The sequence below is a fragment of the Ceratotherium simum genome, chromosome 15 (genome assembly GCF_057802395.1).
Source record: "Ceratotherium simum simum isolate JZ-2026a chromosome 15, ASM5780239v1, whole genome shotgun sequence".
NCBI lineage: Eukaryota > Metazoa > Chordata > Mammalia > Perissodactyla > Rhinocerotidae > Ceratotherium > Ceratotherium simum.
Genome location: NC_141914.1, coordinates 14,756,512 through 14,784,413, shown reverse-complemented (window position 1 = coordinate 14,784,413; position 27,902 = coordinate 14,756,512). Strand labels below are relative to the sequence as shown.

Sequence of the window (27,902 nt, the reverse complement as noted above, 5' to 3'; positions counted from 1 at the left end):
ATGGAAAATCCTCTCTATAACCCGCAAGTGGTCAAAACCCAAGACAAGGTGGGTACCTCTTGATGCTTTCCACAGGAGAAGGAAAGATCAAGACGAAACTCTGTCTTGTCTCCAGACATGAACTGCCCCTTCCTACTAGCCCCATGCCCTTCAGACACCTGGTCCTGCCTGGGAGGAAGTGGACGGGACAGAAGGCCCCTCCCTGTTCTTGGGAACACACAGGATGACCCAGCCTACCCAGCTCAATCTTAATCACTCAGAACGGGAAGTTGCTCTGAGGGAAATGAAAAGATCACTTCTAACTCTATTTACTGCAAGAAAATACCAGCCCAAATCATGACCCTGGAGAGTCAACACCTATGAAGCAAAAGTGAATGTGACAATGCAGATGCAAAAATAATTTATTGTAAATATTTTTAAATCCTTCTCCATGGAAGTTCATTATTTTATCAAAAGTACAAACACACTAAAGTTTACGTTTGACATGTAAAATTAAAGAGGAAGAAGGGAAATTCACCTATTTCGCTAGTTTGAGGAACTGTCTTTAAAATGAGACACTGAGTTACAGTAAATGCATCTTTTAGTTAAATAAGAAAGGAAATTCACATTATCCAGAGTTCTGGGTCATAAAGTGCTCAAGGCAAACCTAGCCTGAGACACACACTCGGCTGCATCCTCATACACAGCGCCCCTCACACTGACTTCCACCCAAGGCCAATTCAACTGAGATATTGGGGCCAAGGATCTCTCAGAAAAGGACCACAAAACTGTTTCTCCTGGAAAATTTCCAGCAAAACAATTTTCCCAATAAAACAAATATTCATCTCCCTCATGACAGGCAATTCTATATCCATAGACAACCAATACAGTCGCTAATATTCCCTGCGCCCTGCAAATGAAGTGGCGTTAAGCATCCAACAGTTTATTTCAGAGAGTGGTGCTTCCTGTTGCACAGTCACCTTCGAACAGATACACAATCAACTTCTGAAGACTCTGAGTCCCACAGGAAGGCTAGTAACTCTGGACGATAAAAACTCGAGGTGTAAAATCGACAGCAGATAGGAAGCAGTCTCCGGGACTCACTGACCGAAGTTAGTGAAAATATAAACGGGGAAACTCTCGAAAATGATGACAGTGTATTGAGAACTCACAGGGACCCAGGTTTCCAGAAGAGGTGTGTGTTCAGGAGTCACAGGAATGATAAGAAAATGCAAAATAATTAAAGAAACACACATCTCATTTCTGCAGCTATATATGATACAGTAACATTGGACGATGTGCAAAGGCTGGTTGCTGCGACACCTACAGGTCAAGGGAGTAGACACAGCACTAGGCTGCTTAGGTCGTGAAAGTGCCTTCCTTGTCCTCACAGCCTTGCTCAGAGGCAGATAAATACAATGGCGGGAGGGCTGTGGGGGTTTCAGCGAGCAATTGGCTCAATTTTCCTCACCGAGCTGCCTGCCTCTCCTCGTTCTCCTCTCTCCACCCGGACAGGTTAGGAGCCTGCGCGCAAGGCCACCCTCGCGCTAAAGAGCAAGTGTCCACCTGTCGGTGGAGGCAGCTAGTGCTTCCAGAACAGCAGTGACCTCACACTGCAAGGTCCGCCCACCCAGCCCGTCACGTCCCCCTGCCCCATCTGGCTTCCTGCCTTTGTCAGGATGGGGCCCGGCTCGCTCGGGTGCTGTTAACTGCAGAAACAGGACCATCTCCACCCCTCTGGTCATTGCGAATCCTACGTTAATTCACCGGATCTTTTCCATAAAACAGAATGAATACTCTGCATCTCAAAATTCAGTGGAGCACTGCTTTCAGACACAGACCAACCTCCACCACTCCATTCTGAAAAGAAAAACACAAATAAAAGTCATTAATTTTTTAAAATCATGATTATTTTAAACATTTAGTTTTTTATTTTATTTCTTTGGGTTTTAATATAAACTCGTATGTAAAACTGGAATGTTTGTAAATTCCTAACAGAAGAAGTTTATTCTTCAGTCAAGACACACACAGACACAAACACAACTCTGAATACTTTGCAAAAGGCAAATAACATTGTTTGCTCATTTGTTTTGGTATAATTCATGAATAAATAACACTTCCATGAGGACTTTTGGATGCTGAGGGCATTTTAACATTCAGTCCTTTTTCATGATCTAACCGTAAGACTACCTCTCAATTTTCAGTTTCTTAAAACATGCGCAATATATCGTGAGAATTGTGACAAGGGAAATGGTGCGGACCTGGCCTGACTGAGGGGGAGGTGACCGTGCAAGGACCTGGGGACATTACACGGAGAGCCTATAGGCTCCACAGCAGGGTTCTCATGGTTGATGTTTGGGACATTCCCTGTTGCAGGGAGCTGTCTTGTGCATTGTAGGATGTTTAGAAGAATTCCTGGCCTATATCCACTAGATGCCAGCATCCCACATCCACTCCCAGCTGTGACAACTAAAAACGTCTCCAGACTTTGCCAAATACCCCTGGCGGGGTTGGGCAAAACTGTCCCCCCATTGAGAACTAGTGCTCTTTGGCTAAACTCTCCACATTTCCCGGAGAATGTATAAACAAAACCGAAATCATTTTCCTCGATTCCCCAGGCAGTTCTTTCAAGGACTGAAGGCACACACTGGCCTCTGTCAGCAACCAGCTCAACAACTGACTGCAAAAATGTGCAAACAAGGTTCACTGTTCTCACTGCCTGGAGCTGTTTCCTCTTCTCGCTTACAGAAATCCAGTTTTTGCCTTTGTTCCTCACTCGGTCTACCAGCTGACTCCTTCGCATGTGAGAAAACAGTACAAAATAACTAAGGCACGTCCAGAATAACTCAGGCTGCTCTTTTACAGTTCTAAAACAGACTTCCCCACCTTCCCCTCGGGCCCCATCCAGCCACAAAGTGAAGAAGCGCAAAGATACAGGGATGGGCTGGGGGAAGGATGTGATCCATTAAAAAAATTCCCTTAACCTTGAGGGCATTATGCTAAGCGAAATAAGTCAGACAGAGGAAGACAAATACTGTATGATCTCACTTATACGTGGAATCTAAAAAAAAAAATCAAACTCATAGAAAAAGAGATAAATTTGTGGTTGTCAGAGGTGGGGGGTGGGGGATGGAGGAATTGGATGAAGGTAGTCAAAAGGTACAGACTTCCAGTTATAAGTCCTGGGGACGTAATGTACAGCACGATGACTATAGTTAAGGCGGTACGGTACATTTGAAAGTTGCTAAAACAGTAGATCCTAAAAGTTCTCATCACAGGGGAAAAAAACGCGTTAACTATATAAGGTAATGGATGTTAACTAAACTTACTGTGGTAATCATTTCACAATGTTTGTGTGTCAAGTCATTTTGCTGTACACCTTAAATTTACACAGTGTTATATGTCAATTATATTTCAATAAAACTGGAAGAAAAAATAAAAGTAAAAAAATTTCCTTATGATTATAATATTAAGGAATGTTTTTCTTTTTATAGGGCATCGAAATATGCCTGCAGCTAGGTCAAATAGTAGCTGTCTTTCCAAATTAAAGAACGAGAAATACATAAACACAAAATAGCTCAGGAATCCAAATTACAATCTAATTTCAAGTTCTGGCTCTAAAGTACACACATATGAACCCCAAAGGAACCAGACTAGCCTCAGGGAATCCTCAGAATCCCGGAAATTGCAAAATTTTGTGTAGGAGGAGGAGCATATGCATTTTTTTCTGGAAAGAAAGTACATGATTATCTTCAAATTCTCTAAGGGGCATACAAACCAAACAATGTTGAGAATCTTAGCTCTTTGAAGAATTGAACATTGTCTCTGGGGGAAACTAGTTTCCCAGCTCATCACAGTGGGGTGGGGTAACCCTCCAGACCTGCAGTGCATGTGAACATGGGAAACTGGCCTGAGGATCCGCTGGGTCTCACTCCATCCCTCCCAGGGCCCTCTGCCTAACCCGGCCACGTCCATCTCCTCCCTTTCTACAGCGTTTGCCTGAGTGTGCCCTCCCGTGGCCCGCCTCCTCCTCCGTGTCTCTCTTCTTCCTTCCTCACTGCCCACAAGGTCACTATCTACCCTTCCATCTGAGACGGGGCTCATACTCACACTCCTGAAAATACCAAATGGCTCAAATACTGCACACATGCTCTGGAAAGTGGATGTGGGGTCATAGAAACCCCCCCTGCCCGGGGCGGAAATGTCTGAGAGAGAGTACAGGCTCCTGAGGAGCAGACACCGTTTAGCTCACGGCTGCGTCCCGGGACCTGCCGCAGAGCCTAGCCCTGAGGAAATGTCTCCAATGCTGTTTGGCTGAGCTCAAGGTCTTCCCCACTCTCCTCAGGCCTCACAAGCAACCTACGCTTCCTGTACTCTGTACGGCCCTCCCAACCTCCTGATCATCTTGAATCTTTTCCTCCTCTACCTCAATATAGGTTCCCTATATTGAGACAATCTTTCAATGATTTAGCTACTTCGTTTATTTCAAATTCTTCAACACTTTCTTCTCTTGTGAAACCAGTGTTTTTGGGAAAGTTACTAATGATACTGTGAAGAGGGATATGGGGCTTCGCATGTGGGTGAACTACAAGGAGGAAACTTTGAGCTCTCCTCATCTTTATGGCTTAATTATGTTTTTCATGATTTTTCTCCCAACTCCTCCGTCGGCTCATGGAAGGTGGGGACAGTGTAACCTCCACAGAGCAGCGAGCATCACCCACACAGAAGTCGCCCCAAGCCCCCGTCCCCAGCCTGGCTCACCGGTTCCCGTCACAACTCTGCCTTCTTGACTTGCTTGACTTACCGTAGAACAAGAGGGACGCTGGATCAAGCCCCAGAGTCTCACAACCAGACACGTGCTGATCGTGGAAATCCTGCAGCAAAACGCCCCGCAGCAGCTCCTCGCACATCATATACTTCATGAAACCGTCATCTTCCGATGGAACCCCAAACTGCAGGTGGTAGGTTATCGTGGCATTTTCACGGCTGAAAGTCAAACCCAACAGAGACAGCAAACGTAACAACAGAATCACACTGCAACTCAGGAAACTGATTTTAGCAATAATATTTTTTTGCTCTGCATGTTCTTCCAAATGCAAAATAGCAAAGCGTGTACTGTCCTAGAAGAACCCTCTTCCACAGGTCCATCATGAAAGGCCAGGAGAGCCTAACCTCCTCCTTCCACCTAAAACCCATCCCCCGGAGTCCACTGGGAGAGGCCACCGAAGGGAGAGACATGACCCAGCTGTTGTCAAGGATGATCCGAGGGCTGGCACACCATCTCCCCCAACATCGGCCTTTTACCCCTAAGGCAGGCCAGGCAAGCTGGTTGTCTTCATGTATTCCCTTCTCCATGTTCTCACACTGTACCTTCTCCCTGCCCCCACAAGCTGGTGTCAGAGCTATTTGGTTTAGCCAGTTCATTATTTAACCTACAAAATGTTTAAGGCGGGGTCCAAAGCTCCCTGCCATTGGCCGGGTGCAGAACTGCTGAACTCCTGCAGGCTGCCTGTGTACAGCATATCATGCGTCCCCAGTTTGTCCCCAAAGTGAGAAACTTTTTCTGCTCCATTTCCACTCCCGAGGCTCCCAGCTTTGCAACTCTCAGGAAAGGGACCTAAGGAAAGGGAGTTCTCATCTTCCTAGAACATATTTCTCCAATTTCCAAAATAAAAATAATCATAGGGCTAACCTCAGCTAATTAGTAGCTTATACCGCTTGTTAAATGCTACCTCAACATTTAGCTTTTTCACAGTTATCCTATTACTTTGGTTCAAGAAGGTCTAGATTAAGAGCCAGCAATAAAAGAATGAAGAGGTGGCCACATCTGAGACTCTCAGCCTGGGACAAGTTTTATAGACAGGCCAGTCCAGAAGCCTGAATCAGAACTCTGTTCCTGCTAAGGACAGGCAAAGAGCTCCTTCTTGTGGCCAGAAGTCACATAGGCCAATACTCTTACATTGATGTGGCTGACAATTCAGTGTATAAACTCGACCACAGCCAAGAAGTGTGCCAAACCTTGTAGTTCAAATGAATAATATAGTGTCAGCACTCTGGAGAAACTCACAGTTTCAAGGATGCCACTACAGGCAGGCTGAAAAATGCACTTTCAAACCCTAGGCCAGCTACTCTGGTTTGCAAGTGACATTACTTTTTGCCTGTGCTCCACCTTCTAATTATCAGCAATGATGGCAACATCTTGACAAACAGCCACCCTGTACTCCTATGTCCAACCCTATGGACTAGGGTTGACTTATGGAAAGGACGAGAGGCTGACTTTCAGAAGACCAGGCCGGAGGCTGAATAAGAGCACTGTGCTGCCTGACCCGGCCTGGCTAGCCCATCCTCGTCCCACCAAGTCAGGTCACTGGATGAATTCACATAAGGCTGAATCTGGAGGGGAGGAGAGGGATTTTCAGGGCAGCAGAGAACCCTGTGGGCTTTGCCCCAACTGCCCACCACTAGAGTGGGTCCAGCAACTGATGAACCAATGGGCATTTTCCCAGGCTCCTGTTGGGCCGGTCCAGGACTAACGTCAGGATCCCTCTATAGACGCAAACGCATCTGCCAGGGATTTGGCTGTCTCCTGCCCATGTGCAGCAACAAATCCTTGGGTTTTTCTTTCAAGCAACTTTTAAAAACAGATTCTCTAACGTTAAGTCTTCGGGTTTCTAGCCATTTTTTACTCAGTTTTCTGATGGGTGTATCCCAATGTCTACCCCAACCCATTATGCAATCCCACCCCCTCTAGACCCATAATATGGGCCTGGATTCTTGGAAAGACCCTTTGGGCTCTGAGCACCTTTCCTCTCTCAACTCTGTCTCAATCCTTGGGTTGCAAGTTGGGGCCAGTGCATGGAGGAAAACGTGTTAGGTCTGATTATGAACTTCTCCATTTAAATTTCACTGGCATTTTAATACCAGTGGTTTATAATTAAAATGAGCAATGTCAAAGGTGTCACCATAAAGTAACACACACATTGGAGATCCATAAAGAAGAAGGACTAGAGTTGTTGCCAAGGCAACCTGCCACCATACGCATTGTCAGACTTCAGGTCCATTGTGCCCCTGCCTCGTTGTGCTACCACCTGCTCTACATGCTTCCCCTCCCAGGTCTATTCATATCATGGTTTGAGAAATGTATGGTTTGAGAGGGGAACCTTGATGTAATATTGCCTTTGATGGTCACATTCCAGGAATTCTTGGAACAGTGGATAATAAAGCTTTGCCATGCAAATCTTGTCCTAATGATACAAAAGGATAATCAAATAACTCCTCTACACACACACACCCTTTTATCTAAGTGTCTATAGACATACACAAAAACATTAAAGATTAGGAGGAAATTCAAAAAGAAAAATATATATGTGTGTATATATGCTATACGTATATAGTATATAAAGTATATATGGTAAATACTTGTATAGAAGAAATCACACCAAACTGTATGATGGTTGTTCATTTTGTAGAAGGAAGTGGAATTCACTCTGTGTCTCGAATTGATTGGCACATGCAGTGTCCAGGTGTAGTGGGCAGGGGTGGGGGCAGAAGGTAGACTTTCCCTGCAGTAGATATCTTTATATTTGTAATATTATTCAAAGAGCATGGACTCCTGTATTACTTGCATTCTTCAAAAGCACAAGCCAATACATGGACTATATTATTTATATCACACCACTATCTGAGATCTATTTCTATTTCTACCCTTAGCTTATTTGGGATCCACTATTAAACAGGACTGTTGTACGTGGCGCTGGTCTTTCCTCTCTTCCCTGGGAACTGGCTGAGTCATATAATTAATCTGGGCTTCATGTCTCTCTTTTGTAAAATAATAAGAGTTGAGCTAGTTGGTCTCCAAAGACCTTCCCAGTGCCGACACTATGATTCACTATCTGTGACACTATCTGTCATTGGTTCCCTTCAAGCTTTGAGACTCATGGAGTCCTTCTAGGTGAATGGTGACAGGTGTCACTTTCCAGAGAAACAGGCCAACACAGAATCCTCCACATTCTTACCTGCAGTCAACTATTTCCACCGAAGTAAAATAACGACTCAGAGATGGGGATGAACTGTACACGTCTGTGAGCTGAAATAAACAAGAACAAATAAAACCAACACACATATTACTGCCAGATCGTATTGCATATCCCCTGACAAAGCAGAACTGCTCCTACAAAGGAGATCCCACTCCAGCTGGGAATTAACTTATCCAGAGGCTCTGGATCAAGAAATAAGAAGGAGTGGGCCTTCCACCAACCAAAACTCAAGTCACACTCAGTAAAGAACCTCATTTATAAGGATCAAGTGATCAGGCTAGGATTTTCAACATCTCTTATATGTAGCACTGACACCTTGTGGCCTTAATGGTGAGAGTGTCAGCAGCCCGAGCCCAAACAGACCCCAAGGATCACAGGAAGGAGAGAACACCCAGCGGCTGGGAAGACTGCAGAACAAGGCCTGCACGCCACTGGACAAGGGCTTCTCTCTGTTCTCTAGGCTTCACTGTCAAGAGAAATAGCCGTGCTAAGCCACAGGAATAGCACTTTCCCCTGGATGGTGGGACCAAGTGGGGCTGGTCGACAATTGCAAAGACATGGAGTCCTTCTTTTATGCATGAAATGTTGCAATCATAAAAAATAATGACACTTGTCTTCCCACTACCTAGGTTTCATGTCTTCACATTTTACCATGTTGAGTTCAGCCCTTTAAGAAACAAAACAAAGCTAAAGCCACTCCTAGACACTATTCCGTTTTTCCTCCCCCTCCCTTGGTACTAACCATTGTCCTGAAGTTGGCAGGTATCCTTCTCATGCGTGTTTTTATAAATGTAATACTTCCTTGTATAATCATAACAATACATAATTTAATTTGTGTTTTTATTCAAATAAAAGGTACTATATTCTACATAATCTACTAAGGCTTGTTTTTTTTCACTAAAAATCTTGTTTGAGATTTACCTGTAATGGTCCATCCAGACTGAGGTCATTCAGCCTAACTCCTAACTCCTGCATAGATTTCGTTCAGTGATTGCACCGACTTATCCATTCCCCTACTGACGGTCATGCGTGTCGCCTCCAGTTTTTTCCTATTACAAACTATGCTGAAGTTATCATCCTTGATGATCTCTGCGCCTCTCTTCTTGTGCATGTAAGAGTTTCCCTCGGGCATACACCAAACAATGGACTTGCTGGGTCCAAGAGTAGGTGCATCTCCAACTTAACTAAATCTTGCCTAATTGCTCTCCATTTTACTCTCCTCCCAGCAATGTATACGTGTCTGTTTCCCACAGCCTTGCCAGCAGTTAGAGTTACCAGATTTTTAGATTTTTGCCAATCTGAGGGGTATAACCGTGTTTTACGTTGTTTTAATTTGCATTGTCTTGCTTACTAGTGAGGTTGAGTATCGTTTCATATGCTTATTAACTCTTTAGGATTTCTCACCTTTGGATTGCCTTTTGGTTTCCTGTCTTTCTCTTGGGTTGTCTTTTTCTTACCTATCTGAAGTGATTGGTGTTATATTCTGGATACTAGCTGTTGGTTTTAGGTTACAAATGTATTCTCCCAGACTTTGATTAGTCTTTCATCACGTTTCAGAGATGTGAATCCTAACCAAGCAGTACTAAAGAACACATGGCTGAACGTATTTATGTTGCATTTCTTTTAAATTTACATTTGCAGGTTAAACGCCTTGTTCTTTAGCAGATAGGTTCTAGCATAAAGCAGGAGGACTGCGCTGGGATCTGGTCCAGCATGGACACAGGTCTGGGGCTGGAGCAAGCCCATGGCCAGGCCTCTGAGAGCCCAGCCAGACCCACTCCTGCCCAGCCTGAAGCCTCAGCCCTGACGTTGTTCTGGAAACCTCACCGTATCCAAAGGCACCCTTGTGCTGAGACCAGTGTGCCCAGCTGCACCCATTGTGGCTCAGTGCCCCATTACTGTATCCAGAAGCAAGCAGCAGCACACACCCAAAACAGCAGTGCCCCAAGGGGAGCTCTGCCCACCGTGTCTCCCACCCAATTCCAAACAGAATCTCAAGGAGGCTGCATTTCCACAACACACTCCCACTTAATTCACGTGGTCACAACTCAGCCTCTCAAAGGTAGAGCCCAGAGGACGAGAGCACCTACAGTTTGTACTCCTCGAATCTTGTCATTATTGCTGAGATCTTTACAGGAACCTAACATCAGAGGCATTACTCTCTCTCTCCTTTTTACTGATAAAGAAAAAGGCATTCAGAAAGGCTAGGAAACCCGCCCAAGGTCACTCAGCTGGAACGGCATTCAATCTGAGGTGTTACAGACACTGCAGCCCAGCCTCTTCACACTTTCCCCCACTACCCAGTGAGGACGAAGCCAGGAAGGAAAGTGCTTCCTTCTGAATATCAAGGAGGAAAGAAGCATAAAGTGATAAGAACTTTGGGAAAAAACTGAGTCATCTTACTGTTTTTTTTGAGCCCTAGAGAAAAGAATGTTGCCAATATGCCAACAGTCACTTGGAAAATTCAGGAAGTAGGAAAGGCCTTCACAGCACTGCTCAGAACGACAGGGAAGAGGAGGAGGAGGAGGCTATAGATGGGATCTTTTCTCCAAGCACAAAAAATAATAATAATAATGTTTCTCTCTTCCATAGAGCTTCTTATGGAAGGGATTATCTCTGTCCTTCCTTCCAACCTTCTGTTCCCTCCCTCCCTTTTTTCCTCTTAATCCTTAGGGCCTACCACTGTGTTTTGCACAAAGTACGCTCTCAAAAAAAATTCAAGTTAAAATTTTAACTTAAGAGATGGAGTGGTATACAAGATCACTTTTAGTGTCCACTCTAAGATTCTTTTTGGTGGCATGGTCCCCTGCTGTAATTAGGACATATTTACATATTTGGGAGCTGTTAATCACACTATCTACTTTAAACCCAAAAAAGTAAAATAGGGGGGGCTCCTCACCCCTGCTCTGGTGTCTCCCCACTGTGCCTATGAGGTTGGGTACAAACTGAGCTATGATCCCAGGCTGATTCCCAGAGTCAAGCACAGTGCGAATTAGAAAGCAGCTTCCAGAGTGAGAGGGCCAGCTTCCCTGCATTATCAGAGGGGCCCTCGTGAGCTCCCACTCAAGCAGGTGGGCTGAGGTATTACACCACCTGGCTCAATGGCTCCAACCCTAATAGAAGAAAACTCTGCAGTGAGATATGAGAGGGACTAGGACACTGTTCAGAAAAACCAGACAAGAAAGTAAGAGAGGGCAGTGTCCCATATCCACTCCCATTTACCTTCCATACCCAGAAACTTCTGGAAACTGGCCTAGGTGCAAGAAAGGGGTTCTTGACCTGACAATAAGACAGTAATAGCTCTAAGTGCCTCATTTTTGTTCCTGAACACATTTGGTTGAGAAGCCAGAGGGCAAGAGTCTTTTCACTTCCCTGTGTCTTACTTTTGTCATCTCTAAATCAGATAATTCTTTTAAAATAATGTTTTACACAGTACTTTATATGTATCTCATATGCACCTGTGAGGTATGCAGGGCAAGCGTGGTGCTTTCCACTTCTCAGAGAAGCAACCAGCTTGAAGAGGCCCCAGGAGTCACGGCCAGTCCCTGTTCCTTCGCCACTGCACAGTGACAAGCTAAACACACCTGTGGGATCTGCCCCTCTTCTGCTCTGTGCAAGAGCTAAGGCTGGAGGTGAATGATTAACACCTGTCTCCCTTGGACACGGAGAGTCCAGTCTGTAACAGCTCACCCACGTGGATGCTGACTCATTTCATTTCTGCTCGGCAAATGCAAACCCCTCAACTGAAAAAGCAACCAAGAGAGGTAGCCAGAGGCTTTTCACTCAGCCACTTGCTCTGGAAGCAGGTAGAAAGAAAGGAGGAAAAGAGAACTGCAGATAAAATATAAACAAGGAAAAGAAGGAAGAACAGAGCCTGGAATAATCATCCCAGAGAACAAACTTCTGTGATCAAAGGAGCCAGAAATGTCATGCACTTAGGGACCCAGAAACTGACCCGGGGGTGACCTAGATGGAATCATCTCCTTCAGGAGCTTTTGGAGGAATCAAATGGAAGCCAAATAAAGAGGACTCACCCCCTTCAACCTATCAGCTGCAGAGAAGAGTAGAATGGACGGCAGGCTGGTCTTGCTCAGATTTTCTTATCAAAAGTCTTCTGCCTGTGAACCACCCTGTCTTGGACAGGATGATCAGGACTGCCGCAACCAACCCTCACGGTCTGGCTACAGAGACTTTACATTGCACAGAGAACATTCTCCTGCATTTCCCACCCCATGAATGATGTCACCACCCACCCACGAGGCCACCCAACCAGGAGCCTGGAGTCACGCTCTCCCTCACCCCTACATCCACCCAGCCATGAAGTCCTGTTGAGGGAGAAGACCTCTTAAATCTCTTGACTCTTCCTTATTCCCCCTGATGCTGCCCCAGTTCAAGGCCCCCTCACCCAGGCTACTATAATACCCTCTAACTAAGCACTCTGCCTCCAGTATTTTTCCACCATCACACAGAAAGGCTAAAATGAAAAGCTGACTCTGTCAACCTGCATATTAAAACCTTTCGGTGCCTTACCAAAAAACAGGGAAACCTTCCTGATCTGACCCCTCCCTTCCCTTCCCGTTCAGCCTCACCTCCGCAAGTTCCCACCACTCAGCGTGCTGAGGCCACACACTGCGAGCAGATCCCCTACTGTTCTCTGCTCTTTTATCTAGAACACTCCTACCTTAGATTTCAAGACTTATCCTGAGTATCACCTCCTCAAGCAGACCCTCCAAGCCTCCATCTGCATCTTAGATTGTTTCGATGCCCCTCCTCTGTGGCTGTAAAACACACTGTATGCATCTCAATGACGGAGCATATCACACGGGTTTATAACTATCTATTTAATTGCTTCCTCTGCTTGGACAGTGAGCCTCCATTGAGGGCACAGACTTTGTGGCCCTGGCACCCAGCACGTTATCTAGCACATCCTAGACCCTCAATGAAGCTACAGGGTGAATCAAATAGAAGACCAGAGAGAGGGAACAGAACACTGTCCTCCAGGAATCAGGCAGCTGGAGGCCAGGGCTCTTCCCTCTGGCTTTCCACTACAGAAAACACATTTCTAAGCATCCGTTTCTGCCAAAATCCACACAGAATCCAAGCTTGAAGCTACTTACTCCATTGCCCTATGCCAACTGTCCTGGCAGAATTCATATTCCAATGTTAAGAACTCAGTAAACAACGTGTAAGGTATCATTACCCTTTTCGTGAGCAAATGAGGCAATTCCTCTTCAGTAACACAGTCCTCTGGAATCTTTAGCATGACCAAGAATGTTTTATTTGATGATAATTCAAGTATTTCATTTTCATCTTCATCGATGTAAGTTACTACAGAGAATGAGGGGGAAAATAGAAAGCAAAAGTAAAGTAAATGCATACATAAAACAATAAACATTTATTCCATTGGCTGCTACACTTTAAAAAAAAAAAGTAAGCATTTATCAAGGTTAAAGCCTGGACACAGTAAGCAAGGATAAGCAGAAATGCTTTCTTCTCTAGGTAAGACCAAATAAAGACCTGGGCTTGCCTCCATTGTGATAAAAATTTTGATTGTTTTACGTCATAAGAGGTCTCAGATTCCACTGAATACAATCGGGGGCGGGGGGAGGGAGGGCTGGCAGGAGGGAGTGGGAAGAACATGAATTTCTTTGTTAAACTGAACCTGCAGCTTAGGTATGTACACAGGTATCAAGGCAAGTGCTGGGAGATAGTCTGGGTGGTGAACAGTGGGTGATGGGGAGCAGGGAGTGGGAGCAAGTGACTTGACTGAATCACCTTCAGTTCTGTGCACGTGAGGAGGAAGTGTCATCATCGATCAGCACAGAGCGGGGACGAGAAACGAGCATGTGAGCCCACATCTTGAAATGTCCCCAGGAGGACGGGGGACAGGCTTGAAGCCATCACTCTAGAGTGTGCCCCACAGGAGAGGAATGTCGACACGCTGTTGGAGGAAGGGAGACCAAACTGCACCCAGAGCCCCAGGGCACACAGGACTTACATTCTTGGGTCAGAGGTCCATGTGGCTACGTGTGTTCTAACAACTGTGAGCTAATTGATGTGTAAGCAGTTAGAGCTCAAGGAAGAACACACAAAGTCAGGAGCCAGGTGCTAGGAGCTGGCACTCTCGGTACTAACTCCGCTCCCCTGGCTCCACGCCAGCCTCAACGCTGGGCCCACGCAGAGACCACCTCTCTGGCCCTGAGAAAGGCGTGGGTGGACGGAACCAGGTGCTCATGTTGCTGTAGACTTTTCTCTCGAATCCCATGCTTCAAACATAACATAATCAGCCTCTTTTACTGGACTTCGAAAGGCCATAGTGGAATAAATTCAGGGTTTATGATGGAAGGGCAGGTGAGAAGAGTAAGAATCCTGATACTTATTCCCTGAGAAAGTCTGGAAAGGTGAGGCATTAGGAGCTTGGGAATGTGCAGGAAAGAGTTACAGAGCAGGCCTGACACTGCCAATTTAGAAAGGCCTGCTGAAGGCTGGCCCCAGGCTGACCTCTGGGAACTTGGATTTCCAGAGGGTCACCCCCATTCCCTGATAAGAGTGGCTCCTTGTGCTTCAACTGTTTGTACAAACATTGTGGCTTACACTGAACATCTCCTTTCCTTCTCTGAGTCTGGGATTTTAGTATGTGCCAGGCAGAGACTGCCTATGTGACCAATCCCAATAAAAGTCCTGGGCACTTAGTTTCTAAGGAGATTTCTGGTAGATAACATTTCACACGTGATGTAACAACTCATTGCTGGAGGAATTAAGTGTGTCCTGAAATTTGTGCCTGGTTTCCTCCAGATTTTGCTGTATATCCTTTGGCTGTAATAAATCCTAGTCATCTCTACGACTATATGCTGCATCCTGTGAGTCCTCCTAGCAAATTACCGAGTCCAGGGGTGATCCTGGGGACCCCAAACAGAGGAAATTATCCCTGCATCCTTATTTGTTGTAAGTCATTACATTATTTTGTCTGACAATAAAAATTATGCCCTCAGAGCAGAAAACTTGCAAAGTACAGGAAACTGTAGCAAAGCAAGAAAAAAAATACTAATAACCCTTTAATCAAAAGGTTTTTTCCCCCAACATTTTATATAATATATTTGAGGTCTTAATAGGTAGGGAATTTGTACCCTACTTTTTGTTGTTTGTTGCTGTCAGTGCTTACTTGTCTTGGTTCTTTTGTTGTTGTTTGTTGTTAACATATCAGAAGCCATTCTCCACGTGTTTGAAATTCCTTGCAAAGATTATTTTAGTGGCTGCATAACTATGTTCATAATTGGCTCCCACATTTTCTGAAATCCCACTTTCAGTGTTTTGAGCTTTCCACTGCAATGATGCTGCAATGAATATATCTTTGACTTCTACACCCACCATGTTTATTTCCATAGTAGATATCAGTGCCTTGGAAAGCAGTAGAGGATGCCAGAGCATGGGTACAGGATTCACATAACTGCTGAACTCAAGGGCCCTGAGAAGAGAAGCTAAGTTTGAAAAGAGGTCTCCAATACTAGCTCTAATGACATATTCTTAACCCGTATCGCCAAAATAACGAATCTGTACCAAGACCTGGCTAAATAGTTGTGTTTGTTAAAATAACAACAACTGGCTTACCCAGTCAGAAGTTTTTATGTCACTAATGAGACTTCATCTGGGCAGCCTTTTCCACGTAGAAAAAATGTGTTTAAAAAAATCACAGTACATACAAGGTACATTGGAGGTACACAAAAACTGTTCTTTGGCTGGAATATAAGAAATGAGGCTGGAGAGGGAGGCCTTAAATGTCAGACGTCTTCAGGAGGTAATGGAGGGCTGTTAAATGTCTCCTGGGAAGGAGGTGGAGGTGAATCTGCTGGTGGTCGATGGGCTGAAATGGAACCAGGAGAGACTGGAGGCCGAGAGGCCACTGCACACGAGATTGAGAGAGATAGATTTTGACCAACAGCAGCGGGAACAGGAAGGAAGGTGAGAAGGAGAAAGCCCAGGACAGTGGAAACAGAGCTGGCTTTAAAGGGAGCCAGACTTAGGTCGAACTTCAGCTTTGGCTAATATTTATTAGCTATGTGACCTGAGCAAATCACTTAAATCTCTGAAGCTGTTTCCTCAACAGAAATATCTACGCCTATATTGTAGGTGATAATGAAGATGAGAACCAACCTGTATAAAGTATCCAGCATGGTGCCCTGTGATCAACGGTGAAAGTTGCTATCAAGACACTACAAGGAATGATGGATGAGACTTGGTCATTAGCTAGATATGGGAGAGAAGAAATCAAAAATATTCCAAAATATGAAGCCTGGGTAACAGGAAGACTAATAGCTACTGTATTAAGCATTATGCATCGAAACTCTGCTATACACTTATAGATATTATCTCATGTAATCCTCAAATCAACCCTATGAGTTCAATATTAATGTTTTCCTTTTAAAATGAAGACATTGAGGCTTAGAGAAAATACAAAATTTGTTCAGGTCAATTGAGCTAACAAGTAGTAGAGTCAGGGTACATTTACCAACTCGGACTCAGAAATCATTTATATTTTACAAATGTGGAAACTGAGGCCAAGAGGTTGAAGAATTTGCCTAAAGTTACAAATTGGATGGTGGCAAAGCTGGAATTAACCTGGTCTCATGATTCCCCGTGACACTATAACAGGTGAGCTAACTGGGGAAGGGATACACACAAATCATAGTTTCACAAAGATAATGATTGAGAAGATGAGTTATTTCCAGGAAGAGCTCTACAGCAGAGTATGACCAAAACTCAGGAAAAATGTGTGGAAGGAGACCTAGGAGTCACCTCCTAGAGGGGATGGCTGCTGCCTTGGGAGTAAATGAGCTTCTCAAGGGAAAGAATGAAGAACATGAAAAATAAGAAGGCTGAAGACAAGCCTCATGCTCCACAATGAGAAGGCCAAAGACCGAAAAAGCGAGAGACCTCAAGTCCAGGGGTTCTGTAGACCCAGAAAAGCACAACAGAGTTAACAGAGCTGAAGCCTGCAAATAGGGCAGGGCACAGAGAAAGGCCATTGGGTTTCATGATCAAGCAATTGCTGGTGACCTTGGGAATAATAATTTGGGACCAATGGTTTAGGAGGGAGCAGGAGGTAAGATCCAAATGCAGGCCTCTCTTTCTAGAAATCTGCCAGTAAAAGAAGAGAGAAAAAATATCTAAATGAAGGAGCAAGATTCTGACGGAAGACTGTTTTGAAGGAGAGAGGATGCCAGCACATTTGAAGAGACCCAAGTTGAGCAGAGCCTGAGGATGCTTAGAGAGAAATGGAGCTATCTGAAGGTCCACGGGTCAGACGAAGCTGGAGAGGATTCCGTGGAGAACACAGGTGAAGGGGTCAGTCTTGGGAAGGTGGAGAAACATATGAGACTTGAGGGAAAGAGGAACAGGTGAAAATGTACAGATGTGTGAAGGTACTGGGCCTACAGATTTGTTATTAACTTCCTGCCCCCAAGGACCTTGGTAGCTTGTAGCTTGTTCATGCTTTCCGCCCAGGACTTTCCCATGAGTCATCCTACACCCGGGAGCATTGCCCTGTGCAACCTGCTTGTCTGCCAGGACCATGTGATGTCATGAGACATAGCTCTTATTCTCAACTCAAAGGCAAAACAAATCCATACAATACAGTGTCACTTAGGAAGTCCCCACTTACATCTCAGTTTCACAGCATCCCTACTCACGGAAAAGCCTATATGTTAAGAGAGCAAAAGGGTCAGGTGGGAATCCACAATGCTGGGGGATGTCACATAAGGGTCCCTAAACTGTCAAAACTGATCACCTTTAAATCATATTTCTAATCACCCACCTACTTGTCACAGTTTGATCTTTGTAATATTTAAAATATTTTGCCTAAACCAAAGAAGGGTTTCATTAGTAAGGTGTTACTCAGGGTCTCTCTCCTCCCTGGTTGGGGCAAATTAGTAAAGAAAGTAGAAACCTTCAGGATGCTGAACTTATTCTCCAAATTATCCAGAAAGAAAATGACTTTGAGAGAGAGAGAGAGGAAGGCTTTTATTCCTTTACCCTTCACACCAAGGAATTTATAATTCCTTAACGAGAAGAAGAAAATCCATTAATACCTTTTCCTAAAAAGCTAGGACAAAACCAGACCTCCAGACTCAACAAGAGTCCCTGGATTCTGCCCATAAAATTGGCCATTTTAAAAAGATTCCATTGTCTGCTGTGAGCCTGGCTGAGTGCTAGCCTCTCCTCCATAGTGAGTATGCAGCCCCAGCTCAATGACTCAGCTGAGCCAGGATCCTGACTTTGCCATCACTTCAATGGCACACCAGGGGCAGAGCGGGGTGGGGGAGAGCCCACCCCAGGAGCAGGCAGTGAGGGTACCCAGTCTGTAGAAACTAACAATAATAAAACTGACCACAGGTTGGTCTGCCTGAATTACCCAGTGACAGCAGTTCTTAACAATGTCAGTGACAAGATACACCTTCCCACAGGGCACCTGGCCCTGGGTACCCTATTGTCGCCCCCCAACTAGTTACCCTTTCTGTCCTGGGACTTGTTTACCGTCCCCTTCTGTGTCCACTCCAGCTCCATAGTTATTAACACCTCCGCCTCCAAGCCTCAGTCTGGGGCCTACAGACCCTGAGACAGGAGAGCAAGGAGTCGGGAGGAAGGGAAAGAGGAGGCGAATGGCACGTGTGGTCCCCAAGGAATCTCACGTCGTAATGAATCCAACAGCCACAGGCGCAGAGCCCTTGACTCTCCTGGCACTGCCTTTTCCCAGACAGCAGCATTTTCTACACAGTGCTCAGAAGTTCTACAAATATTGGATTCACATCAATGGGCTTGGCAAAAAGGCAATGGCCGGTTATTGCAGATTGTTGTCCCAGAAGTGCCTACAGAGTTGCTCTGAGTGAGGCTGGGACTGTCTCGGAGGGGAGCCCTGACCCCGCCGCTTTGTACCTACTGCACCCCCCACCATGACTTTCCCGACAGGCCCAAACCCCCGAGGGCTGAGGTGCCACGTAAAATAAAAACATTTCCCTGATTAAAAAAAGGTAAAAGTTTGAAAACCTCTTACAGCATTAACATTTTAAAAGCACAACTTTATAACCAAATTGAAAATGAAGTTTGTACAAGTGTTCAAAGTTCTTTCCTGAATATTCTCTTATGAGTTCTCATGTTCCCCTGAGAAAGTGTGGAGGGAAATGGAAGCCCTTCCTCTGCAGATTGCTCTTGGTGATTTGAAGAAGTCGGATGACTTTTTGAGGACAGAAGACAGCTCTTGGGTCTTGTGCTTTAGAATACTGAATGTTAAACCAACTAGACCTGTTACATCGTCCTTTGCTAAAGGTCCCAGATGCCAACAGACACATCAGCTGACTTTCAGGATAGCGCCAACTGGCTGTGATAAGACAAGACTGTGTGATTCAACTTCAGTTTCAACATCCACATGTGGGAGTTGATGGGAAGAGGAAGTTATCCATGCTCACCAAAGCTATTGTCCTCAGCATGATGGAGGAGGCGCAGCACCTCTCATTAACTTCTCCCTACCTCAGAACCAGCCTACGGCCTCAAAGAATCATCTATCCCACCTCAACACCGCCCTAAGTAACCAAGTAAACGTGGTGCCTTTCTGAGACACTCACACTGGAGGTCAGCACCTGTCTTCAAAGTTTTACTATTCCTTCAGGGACTATAAAATCTTGAGATAGGAGATGAAGGGGTAGGGAGTAGGAGGAACAGGAGGTGAAGGGCAAATGTACCTCCTAAGGAAAATTCCCAGGACACCCTCTGGAGAGACTCAGGGGCTCCCCACTCTTGCTCTCATCCTATGACTGCGTTTGTTCTGGAGAGCCCGACTCAACCCAAATCCTTGCAGACACCAGACCACCCTCACGAGTATCCCAGCTCCAGAAGAGCCCTCCCCGCCATCACCCCCACACACAAATAAGAACAATTTTCTTCTTTCCTATTTTGAAATTGAAATGATTGCCCACTGGAGGGTGCTATAGTTATGTATCATAAAAACCTTAATAATACTGAAAATCATAAAAAATTAGCAACTACATAAAAGGCTTTAAAATGGTGTGGAAGACTACATCATGTAATATAAAAAAAAGATGCTCACAAATAATTTTTAATAAATTTTCAAAATGATCTCAATATAACATTAAAATCCTAAAGGTAAGCCACAAGACGATAAAAAAAATCCGATCCCAAGTTATTTTTTAAATGCAAGTAAGAAAGAGACTAGAAGAAAATATAACGAAATATTAATATGGATGGGCTTTATAGGTAACTGAACATGTATTATTTTCATATTCATAATAAAAAATAAATAAAATGAGATACGTATATACTTAGCACCATGTAAGTTTTCCTTCTGTACACACATACAACACAAATATAATAGTTATTTCTAAAATAAGTTAAAATAATGACAGCTTACACATACATGTTCCACAAAGTTTTAAAAACTCTTTCAAATACATTATTCATATTATCATTATAATAATATACCATGTATATCAGATGATGTACAATAATTATCTTTACTAAAAAAATTATGAAAAAAAAATTCAAACAAGCAGGTGTAGAGATACAATAAAATATAAATTAGTGTTTAAGTAAATTAAAAGTTAAGAAATCTTCAAGATCCAATGGGCAGAGTTTAAAGTAAAACGATGGTGTTCATACTTCTTCCAGAGCTCATAAAACAAATAAAAATGAAATAACACCAAAAAACAGGAATCATGTATATCTCCCATCCATACAACATATCCCACACCAGTTTTAAATTCATACTATAAATAATGAAATAACAATGAGTATACCTTCCATTTCAGTGTCAATCATAAGCATTAAACAAGTTTTCAAAATGGAACAACTTAGTCATGTTTAAATCTTCTTACCTCCAATAAGACATAAGCTTATGATGACTACAGTAATGAGACTTAGGAAAATAGAGGTGATGACCATCCACAGTTTGCACTTTCCAATCACATTCTTATTACAGGAGCTCCAAGAGCTTTCCTCGTTAGCCTGGAGAACAGAGGGAGATAGTGAGGCAGTCATTTGGTTTCAACAAGCATTTCTGAATACTGACTATGGGCCAGTGATACAGAAATGAAGGCAGCAGGATCCTGACTTCAAGAGGCTACATTCTACTGAGTCAAGTTTACAGTGGGGCAGAACGGAACCTCACAAAGAAGTTAGCAAGAAAATGCTCAGGGGGCTCTGAGGTGGGAAGGATAGGCAAGATTTTGAAGGATGGACAGAGAAAGGCATTCCAAACCCAGGAAAGAGCATCCTTGGTGTTGACTCACAATGGAACTGGCCAAGAGACCGGTCTGAGGCGAATGTGAGTTTCAGAAGTAATGAGAGTTAAGATTAGAGAGTGCAAGGATGGAGCATATTCGAGAGAGCTTTGAATGTTGCCAGAGCAGTTTGGGCTTAATCTGTTGTGTACTGGGAACCTGTTGAAGGTCCTAGAACACACGAGCTGAGCTGAAGATTAAGAGAAAAATGATGTGTGGTTTAGAATGGACACACCAAGAAAAACCTAAAAACCTACTGCTGTGGCCCAAACTTGGTGTAATCAGGGCCTGGGAAGTGAAATGAAGGGAAGGACGGGACAGACACCAGGAAATAAGCTGCAGTGGGCATAGTGAGGCGGAGTGTGGAGTCAGAGCAAGTAATTACAACCGCCACGGTTTATTGAACACTAACACCATTGCACCTCATTCTAACAGCCCTGCAAGGGAGGATTAGCCCATTTCAAAGACGCAGTTCAGAGAGATTAGCAGGACTAACCCCGGCTGTGTCACTGCAAAGCCAGAGCACTCTCCCTCTTGTCCACAGCCTCCCGGCGTCACTGTGCACAGCTCCAGGTTATGAACGTGCCTGGCTGTCACAGGGTGCCTCCACTCTCAGCGTGGCTGCCTGCCCCTAAAAGGCTCCATGACTCTTCTCCTACTTCCCACTGAGCCGTTAGGCAATTCCCACGTGGAGACCAAGGGAAACAACAGACTATGATGGGGGAAAAGTGTGTTTCTGTATCAGGATTCCAATCCCAGTAATACCACTTAAAAGCAGGGTGACTATCAGCAAGCTACTGAAACTCGCCAGCCCCCAAGCCCTCAACTGTACAGCATATAAACAACAAATCTAGCTCACAGGGCTGTTGTAAAAACTAGAGATCAGGTACATGAAGCACTTGCTAAATAAATATTAGGAACTCAAGAAATGAGAACAATTGTTACTTAGCGTGTGCACCCATCCCACAGAGCAGGAACAGGCAATTCCCAAGGCTCGCTCCTGCATCGACACCTAGTTCACTTCTCTCCCATCATGATTCTGCTGGTGGCCATCAGAAAAGGAAACTGTCCACATTAGGAAGGACTACAGTTCAACCTTTCTCAACGAGAGGTTCACAAGGCCGGCCACACATCAGAATCACCTGAGGAGGAAGGTAAACTCTACAGACCTAGGCCCTCCCTGGACCTCGGGGACCAGACTGTAGGGGAGGTGGAGGCAGGCCCTGGCTTGTCATTTTAAGCCTCCCAAAGTGAATCAATTGCTTTACTAGAGCTGAGACCTCTGGTCTGAAGCCTCCTCACTCTTCAGAGCCACGTCAAATATCTCCTTTGTGGGGGCGTCCCTACCACCCCACTGCCTGATCTGGTTTCATGTTCAAATAGAGACAGATATGGGCCTTATCTTCCTAGGCAAAGTGAAACGGCACAGGGGGAGAGGAGGTCCTTAAACTTCCCTGTTCTTATATCCCACACTTGGGCCTCATACAGATAACAGGCAATTAATAAATGAGTGTTGCTTGGTTATAGAGGGCTCCAAAAATTTTAAGAATGTACTTTGAGAAAGTCTAGAGTAGAGGTCGCACCGTGGAGCCCCTGAGTGCATCTTAGACCGGCTCTTTGGGTCAGGTGTGAGGGGCATAATGAAGGCCCTGGAAATATCTGGACAGAGGAAACCCTCTTGTTTCTGGAGTCCAGGGACAGAGCCACCTCTCACCCCCACCAAAGACTGAGAACTGCTCCAAAGTCACCAAAACCAGGTGCTCAATAAGGCACAGGGGAAAAAATTCTCAGTACAAGGAAGCTTTAACTTCTCAGGGGACAGAAACATATCTTCCTATTTACAGAGCTCCCGACACACGTGCCATTTTCAGTCCTTATACAAGAGACAGTGGGGACCATAAAGATGAGTACAAAATGAAATGGTCTGGAGTCTCAAATGACTGCAGAACAAGGGTCCATGCACCTCTTTTGCCTCTTGTGCCGTCACATTCACTGTCCCCCAAAGATCACAAACTAGGACCCTAGTGGTTTGAGAAGATCACCATTCTGTGACTTCCTGGGGGAACTCAGCTCAGAATCACACTGCCTTCATCTGTAGGAAATGCCTCTTCCTGTCCAGCCCTAAGCTGTCACCCTACACCATGGCCCCCTTCCCTGTCCTGTTGTCAGCCCTAAGGCAGAGGCCACTATCCTTTGCACGATTAATCTTCCCAGACGAAGTCATCGTAAAACAGTCTGTCAATCACTCCCAACCCAACAACAGAGTACAGGGCTTCTCAGCCATCTGCACATTAGAATCAACAAGGAATTAGCATTTTTTAGAAGTGCCCCCAGGAGATTCCACTGTGCCTTGACGGTGGAGAGCTTCTGATACAGTAGACGTACACTACCTGTGCAGATGGATCATGAAAACACACGGCCTCCTTCACTGGCTTCTTCATTCTCTCTTGCCAATTCTAGGTCATGAGGAGAAGCCACAGGCAGGTTCTACTTTAGGGTGCCTTCCAAAGGTTTTTACAAACTGCATCTTACATTCTATGATTGCATTACATAGGCAAGAATCTTTGTGGCTTTTTGATGAACATTCCCCCAGACATTCACATCCCTCCTCAGATAAGGGTCCAAATACACAACACAAAGTCCCACAACAATGGCAGGACTGCCTATCTCTTGAACATAAAAAGCTTTTCTTCTCTTTGGCTCAATCAGGAGTAGATACTATACAGATCAGGGGAAAATTTCTTAGCATGTAGTAAAAACTGTACTTTGTAATCTTCATTGTAATTTAATCCATGTGTTGATCCAAGCACGAGACAGACCGTTGATTCTTGTCCTAAATTCTGAACAACGAGCAGCAATGGGCTAATTTTTAGCTGGCCTGTTCATATAAGTCTTGCCTGCCTCTAAGTTATCAATGTACCGGATTATTATTATTATAATGATGCTGCCATCCCTTAAAACTTCTCTAGGACTTCTATTTGGAAACTGAGGTCAGAGCCCATGTAATGAGCCATAAAAAGAAAACCAGTCTCACTCTATTATCCTTAATTTCTTTTTCACTTTTGACCCTACTACATTGCCGTGTTTATAATGACAGCAGGCAAAGTGAAGTTCATTCCTTTCCCTCAAGCCCCAAACCCAGATCAAGAAAAAGAAAGAAGTTCTTTCCATTTCCTTTAAGCCCTTCCAAGTAGGAAGAGACCCAGGATATGGGATGTCTTCTTCCCATGATCCTAAAATTCTTCCCTACTCCCCACCCATCTACTCATCCACCTGCTACTCCCTCATCATTCCAGATACGCTGCTCAACTCCTCATATTCACTTAACTTCCCTAAGAGAAATTAGTAATATATAACTTAGACAATTATACATAAATGAGTATAAATTACATATTTATATATGTAAATTATATCTTAATATGTATCTATATACATATAAAATAAATCAACAAAAACAGCATAGGTTTGAGACCTAAAAAGCTTGAGTTCAAATCTCAGAGCCACCACTGAGTAAACTTCAGTATTTTGGTAAATCCTCTGAGCCTCAGGCTCTTCACCAGTTTCCCCATCTGTCAAATCAGAATACCGACACCTTCCTCTTAAATTTGTTGTGATAATTCAATGTATTTATGTATCAGAAGTATTTGGCACACGATAGGTACAAAACATGTGGTTAATAAAAATCACGGACTTAAGCTACATTTCAAAATTGGAAACCTTTACAGATAGTTTAAGGAGACCCACACATAAAATTCTTAAGAGTCTGAATCTTGTGCCTGTGCTAGCCAACACTTTGAAGGACGCAACATTTATAGACTTTTCAATTTAAAATACACTTCAACTTATTCTATAAAAGCAAAGACGATGATTAACACATTAGATGAGGATTTTTTTCTCTTTTTTAAAGTTTTTCCTGTTCAAGCATTTCTAGAATGTAACCTCTCACCTTCACGCCATTCTGTTTCTCACCACAGCTTTCCTACTCGATGACCTACAAAGCTAATTCACAAGGAAGTCTAGGATATCTGTACACACCTGACTAACGAGGAAGTAATCAGAACATGAAAGAGCAATCTCACCTGGGCAGGTGCTAAACAATGACAAAATACTGATGCCCTATGTGTGTTCGGCATGTTCTACTCCGCACTGTTTTCAATGAGGCATTCCCAGGCTACATTCCCAGACCTCAGTGCCTTGCTCCAGGACCCACCTTTTAGCAGTGAAGCTGTCACCAGAACCCGGATCTCTGGATTCAGTCCTAAACCATGGAGTCTTCGGGGTGTCCTGGGTTTATCTAATATGAGGCAAGTATTCCCAATTCGCGTTCCTAGACACTGCCTTGGAGGATCCATACAGCAAGTCCGCGGTTGTGACCTAGTGCACAGGGATCAGACCATCTTCCTCTAACTTTCATTCTTCTGTGGTGTTCATCTTTCATTCAAATATAAGGTGCTAAACTACTCTCCAGGGTACCGAGAGGTATCTATAAAGGCACACTTTACAGTGTTTCCAGGAATCAATGCAGAGGCAAAAGCAATGCTCTCAATTTTTGAATTTCCTGCTTAGCCCTGAAATCAATAGTTGAGCAGCCAAAGGGGTGGGAGTTGACCTAGAAAGATCAGGTTGGAAGCATATATATATGCAGGGAGTTCCAGGTACCCAGCAAACCTCAAACCAGTCTCAGGGGTTAATCAGAAGACAGATGGCTCGAATTCAAAGTCTCTGCTGTTTTACATGCATTTGATGAAAAGAAATAATGCTCCTGTCACTGCTAGGGCTGAATCAGAAAAGAGCTCAGCCTAAACATCCATCACCAAGGCCTTCCTCTGAGATTGAGATGAGGCGTAGCTAGCTCTTTGGGACAAGAACTTTGAAATTATTTCCCTTCAGTTGAGCAGGGCAAGGTCGCCCCCCAGACCCTCTCGTTCTTGCTGCTTTCTGCCCTCTCCCTTCTCTCTTCCTGAGAAATCAAATGGCCAGACCCGGAAAAGACAGCAAGTGTGTGTCTGGGGGATGGTGAACAGGCATGAGGGATGGGGGGGGGGGGTGAGAAGTAAGATAGGGTGGAGGGTGGGTAGAAGTAGCAAGGCAGTACAGGAAAGGCTGAGGCAAAGAGATTCTGAAGAAAAGGATAAGCCCCCATCTATCACTCTAGTTCTCCCTACTTGAAAAACTGAAAGTTACAGAACTTTTTTAAACCACTCCTATCTCTGAGGGCTCTCTCTCTCAAGAGGGGAGCGGCACACCTCACAAACAGGATTCCTCACGTTCCCTGGGGGCCGGAGGGGTCGAGGGGGCTCAGGCGGGCTCAGTGTGGAGCGCACCCGGGTGTCCGCTCCATTCAGAATCTTCCAGCGCGCACCTGCACCCGCGCCCGCCGTCTGTGCGCGCGGAGAGCTGGCTGGCGCCCCGAAACCGCGAGCGCCAGGCCCGGGTCCTGGCCGGCAGCCTGGCTCAGAGCGCGCTCGGATCACGCCGCCAGCGCCCAGGAGACCTTACCTGGGCTGGGTAGGGCTCCTCGGCTGAAGAAGGGATCACCTGGACGGCTCCATTGAGAGGCGTCTGCTCGTCCGGCAGCCCTTCGAGCACAGAGAGCTCCAGCTCATCTCCCGGCGACGGAGGCCTGGCCCCTTCCATGGACGGGCAGAGGAGGACTAACCAGCCCGAGGGCAGCAGGACGAACACACCCGAGGGTGCAGAGTCCAGAGCGGCCTCCCGGGTGGCTCAGTCTCCACCTGGGAGGAGGGCGGGGCGGGGCAGACCTCCGGCGGCGGGAGGGCGGGGCGAGGCGAGCGAGCGTGGGCGGGGCGAGCGAGCGTGGGCGGGGCGAGCGAGCGTCGAGCACTTGGGCGGGGGAGGCTGCCCTGGATCCTGCAGGGTAGAGCAGCTATGCCTTGCCATGGGCTCCCGAGCAGAGCAGAGGAGGGCTGTTTTTCTGGTTTGTTCTGGGCGCTGCCTGCTCTGCCTTTCCCTGTCGGTGCAGCTACAAAGCGGAAGGTGAGCCGAGGGCCTGGTTGGGTGGCGGGCTAGGCACGCATGGGCCCGGCAGCGCCATGCCACGGGAGAAAGTTGGCATTCCACCCCAGGAGCTGTCTGTTGCCAGGGCTTGCCCTAGCTTTCGCTGCCGTGCAAAAGTTTATTCATTTAACCAACAAATAATTATGCATCTCCTGCGTGCCAGGCATCGTGCGAGGTTTTGAGCATCTGAAGATGAATAATACACACGAACACACTCCTTCCTCTTACAAGTCCAGAGTTGGGCGAAGCGACAGTATCGAGGGGTGGAGGGGACAGCAGACTCTGGAACCACGTTGCCCGGGTTCGTCCTCTCTCGGAGGGTTCCTAACTGTGAGACCTGGGGCTTCATCTCTGTGCCAGAGTTTCCTCATCTGGAAAGTTGGCATAATGTTAGTACCCATCTAATGGGGCTGTTGCCAGGATTAAAAGAATGGATGTCAGTAAAGCACTCAGAACGGTGACTGACACATAGCGAACGTTCATAACTGTTGGCTATTATTGTTATTTATGTTTAGGGGCACAAGTCACGGACCCTCCCTCCCCAACCTGAGGAAAAAGCACACACCCACACAGGATCCATTGT

General features: G+C 45.3%; 1 protein-coding gene across 1 annotated transcript; it reads right to left on the bottom strand.

Moving 5' to 3' along the window:
* Positions 1-115: 115 nt before the first annotated feature.
* C15H3orf52 (chromosome 15 C3orf52 homolog) lies at positions 116-27,012 on the bottom strand. The gene is made up of 6 exons (XM_004436622.3): positions 26,801-27,012; positions 20,897-21,026; positions 13,216-13,343; positions 7,995-8,065; positions 4,784-4,965; positions 116-1,839 (listed from the first exon to the last, which is right to left on the bottom strand). The coding sequence occupies exons 1-6, from the start codon at positions 26,936-26,938 to the stop codon at positions 1,733-1,735; spliced, it is 756 nt and encodes a 251-aa protein (XP_004436679.1). The 5' UTR covers positions 26,939-27,012; the 3' UTR covers positions 116-1,732.
* Between the last annotated feature and the right edge of the window lie 890 nt (positions 27,013-27,902).

Excerpts from the sequence above, each read along its gene's own strand:
- C15H3orf52 (XM_004436622.3), bottom strand. The coding sequence starts at position 26,938 with ATGGAAGGGGCCAGGCCTCCGTCGCCGGGAGATGAGCTGGAGCTCTCT. Across the intron at positions 4,966-7,994 it reads GTGGAAATAGTTGACTGCAG|CCGTGAAAATGCCACGATAA; the intron begins GTAAGAATGTGG and ends TTTGACTTTCAG. Across the intron at positions 1,840-4,783 it reads AGCGTCCCTCTTGTTCTACG|AATGGAGTGGTGGAGGTTGG; the intron begins GTAAGTCAAGCA and ends TTTTCTTTTCAG.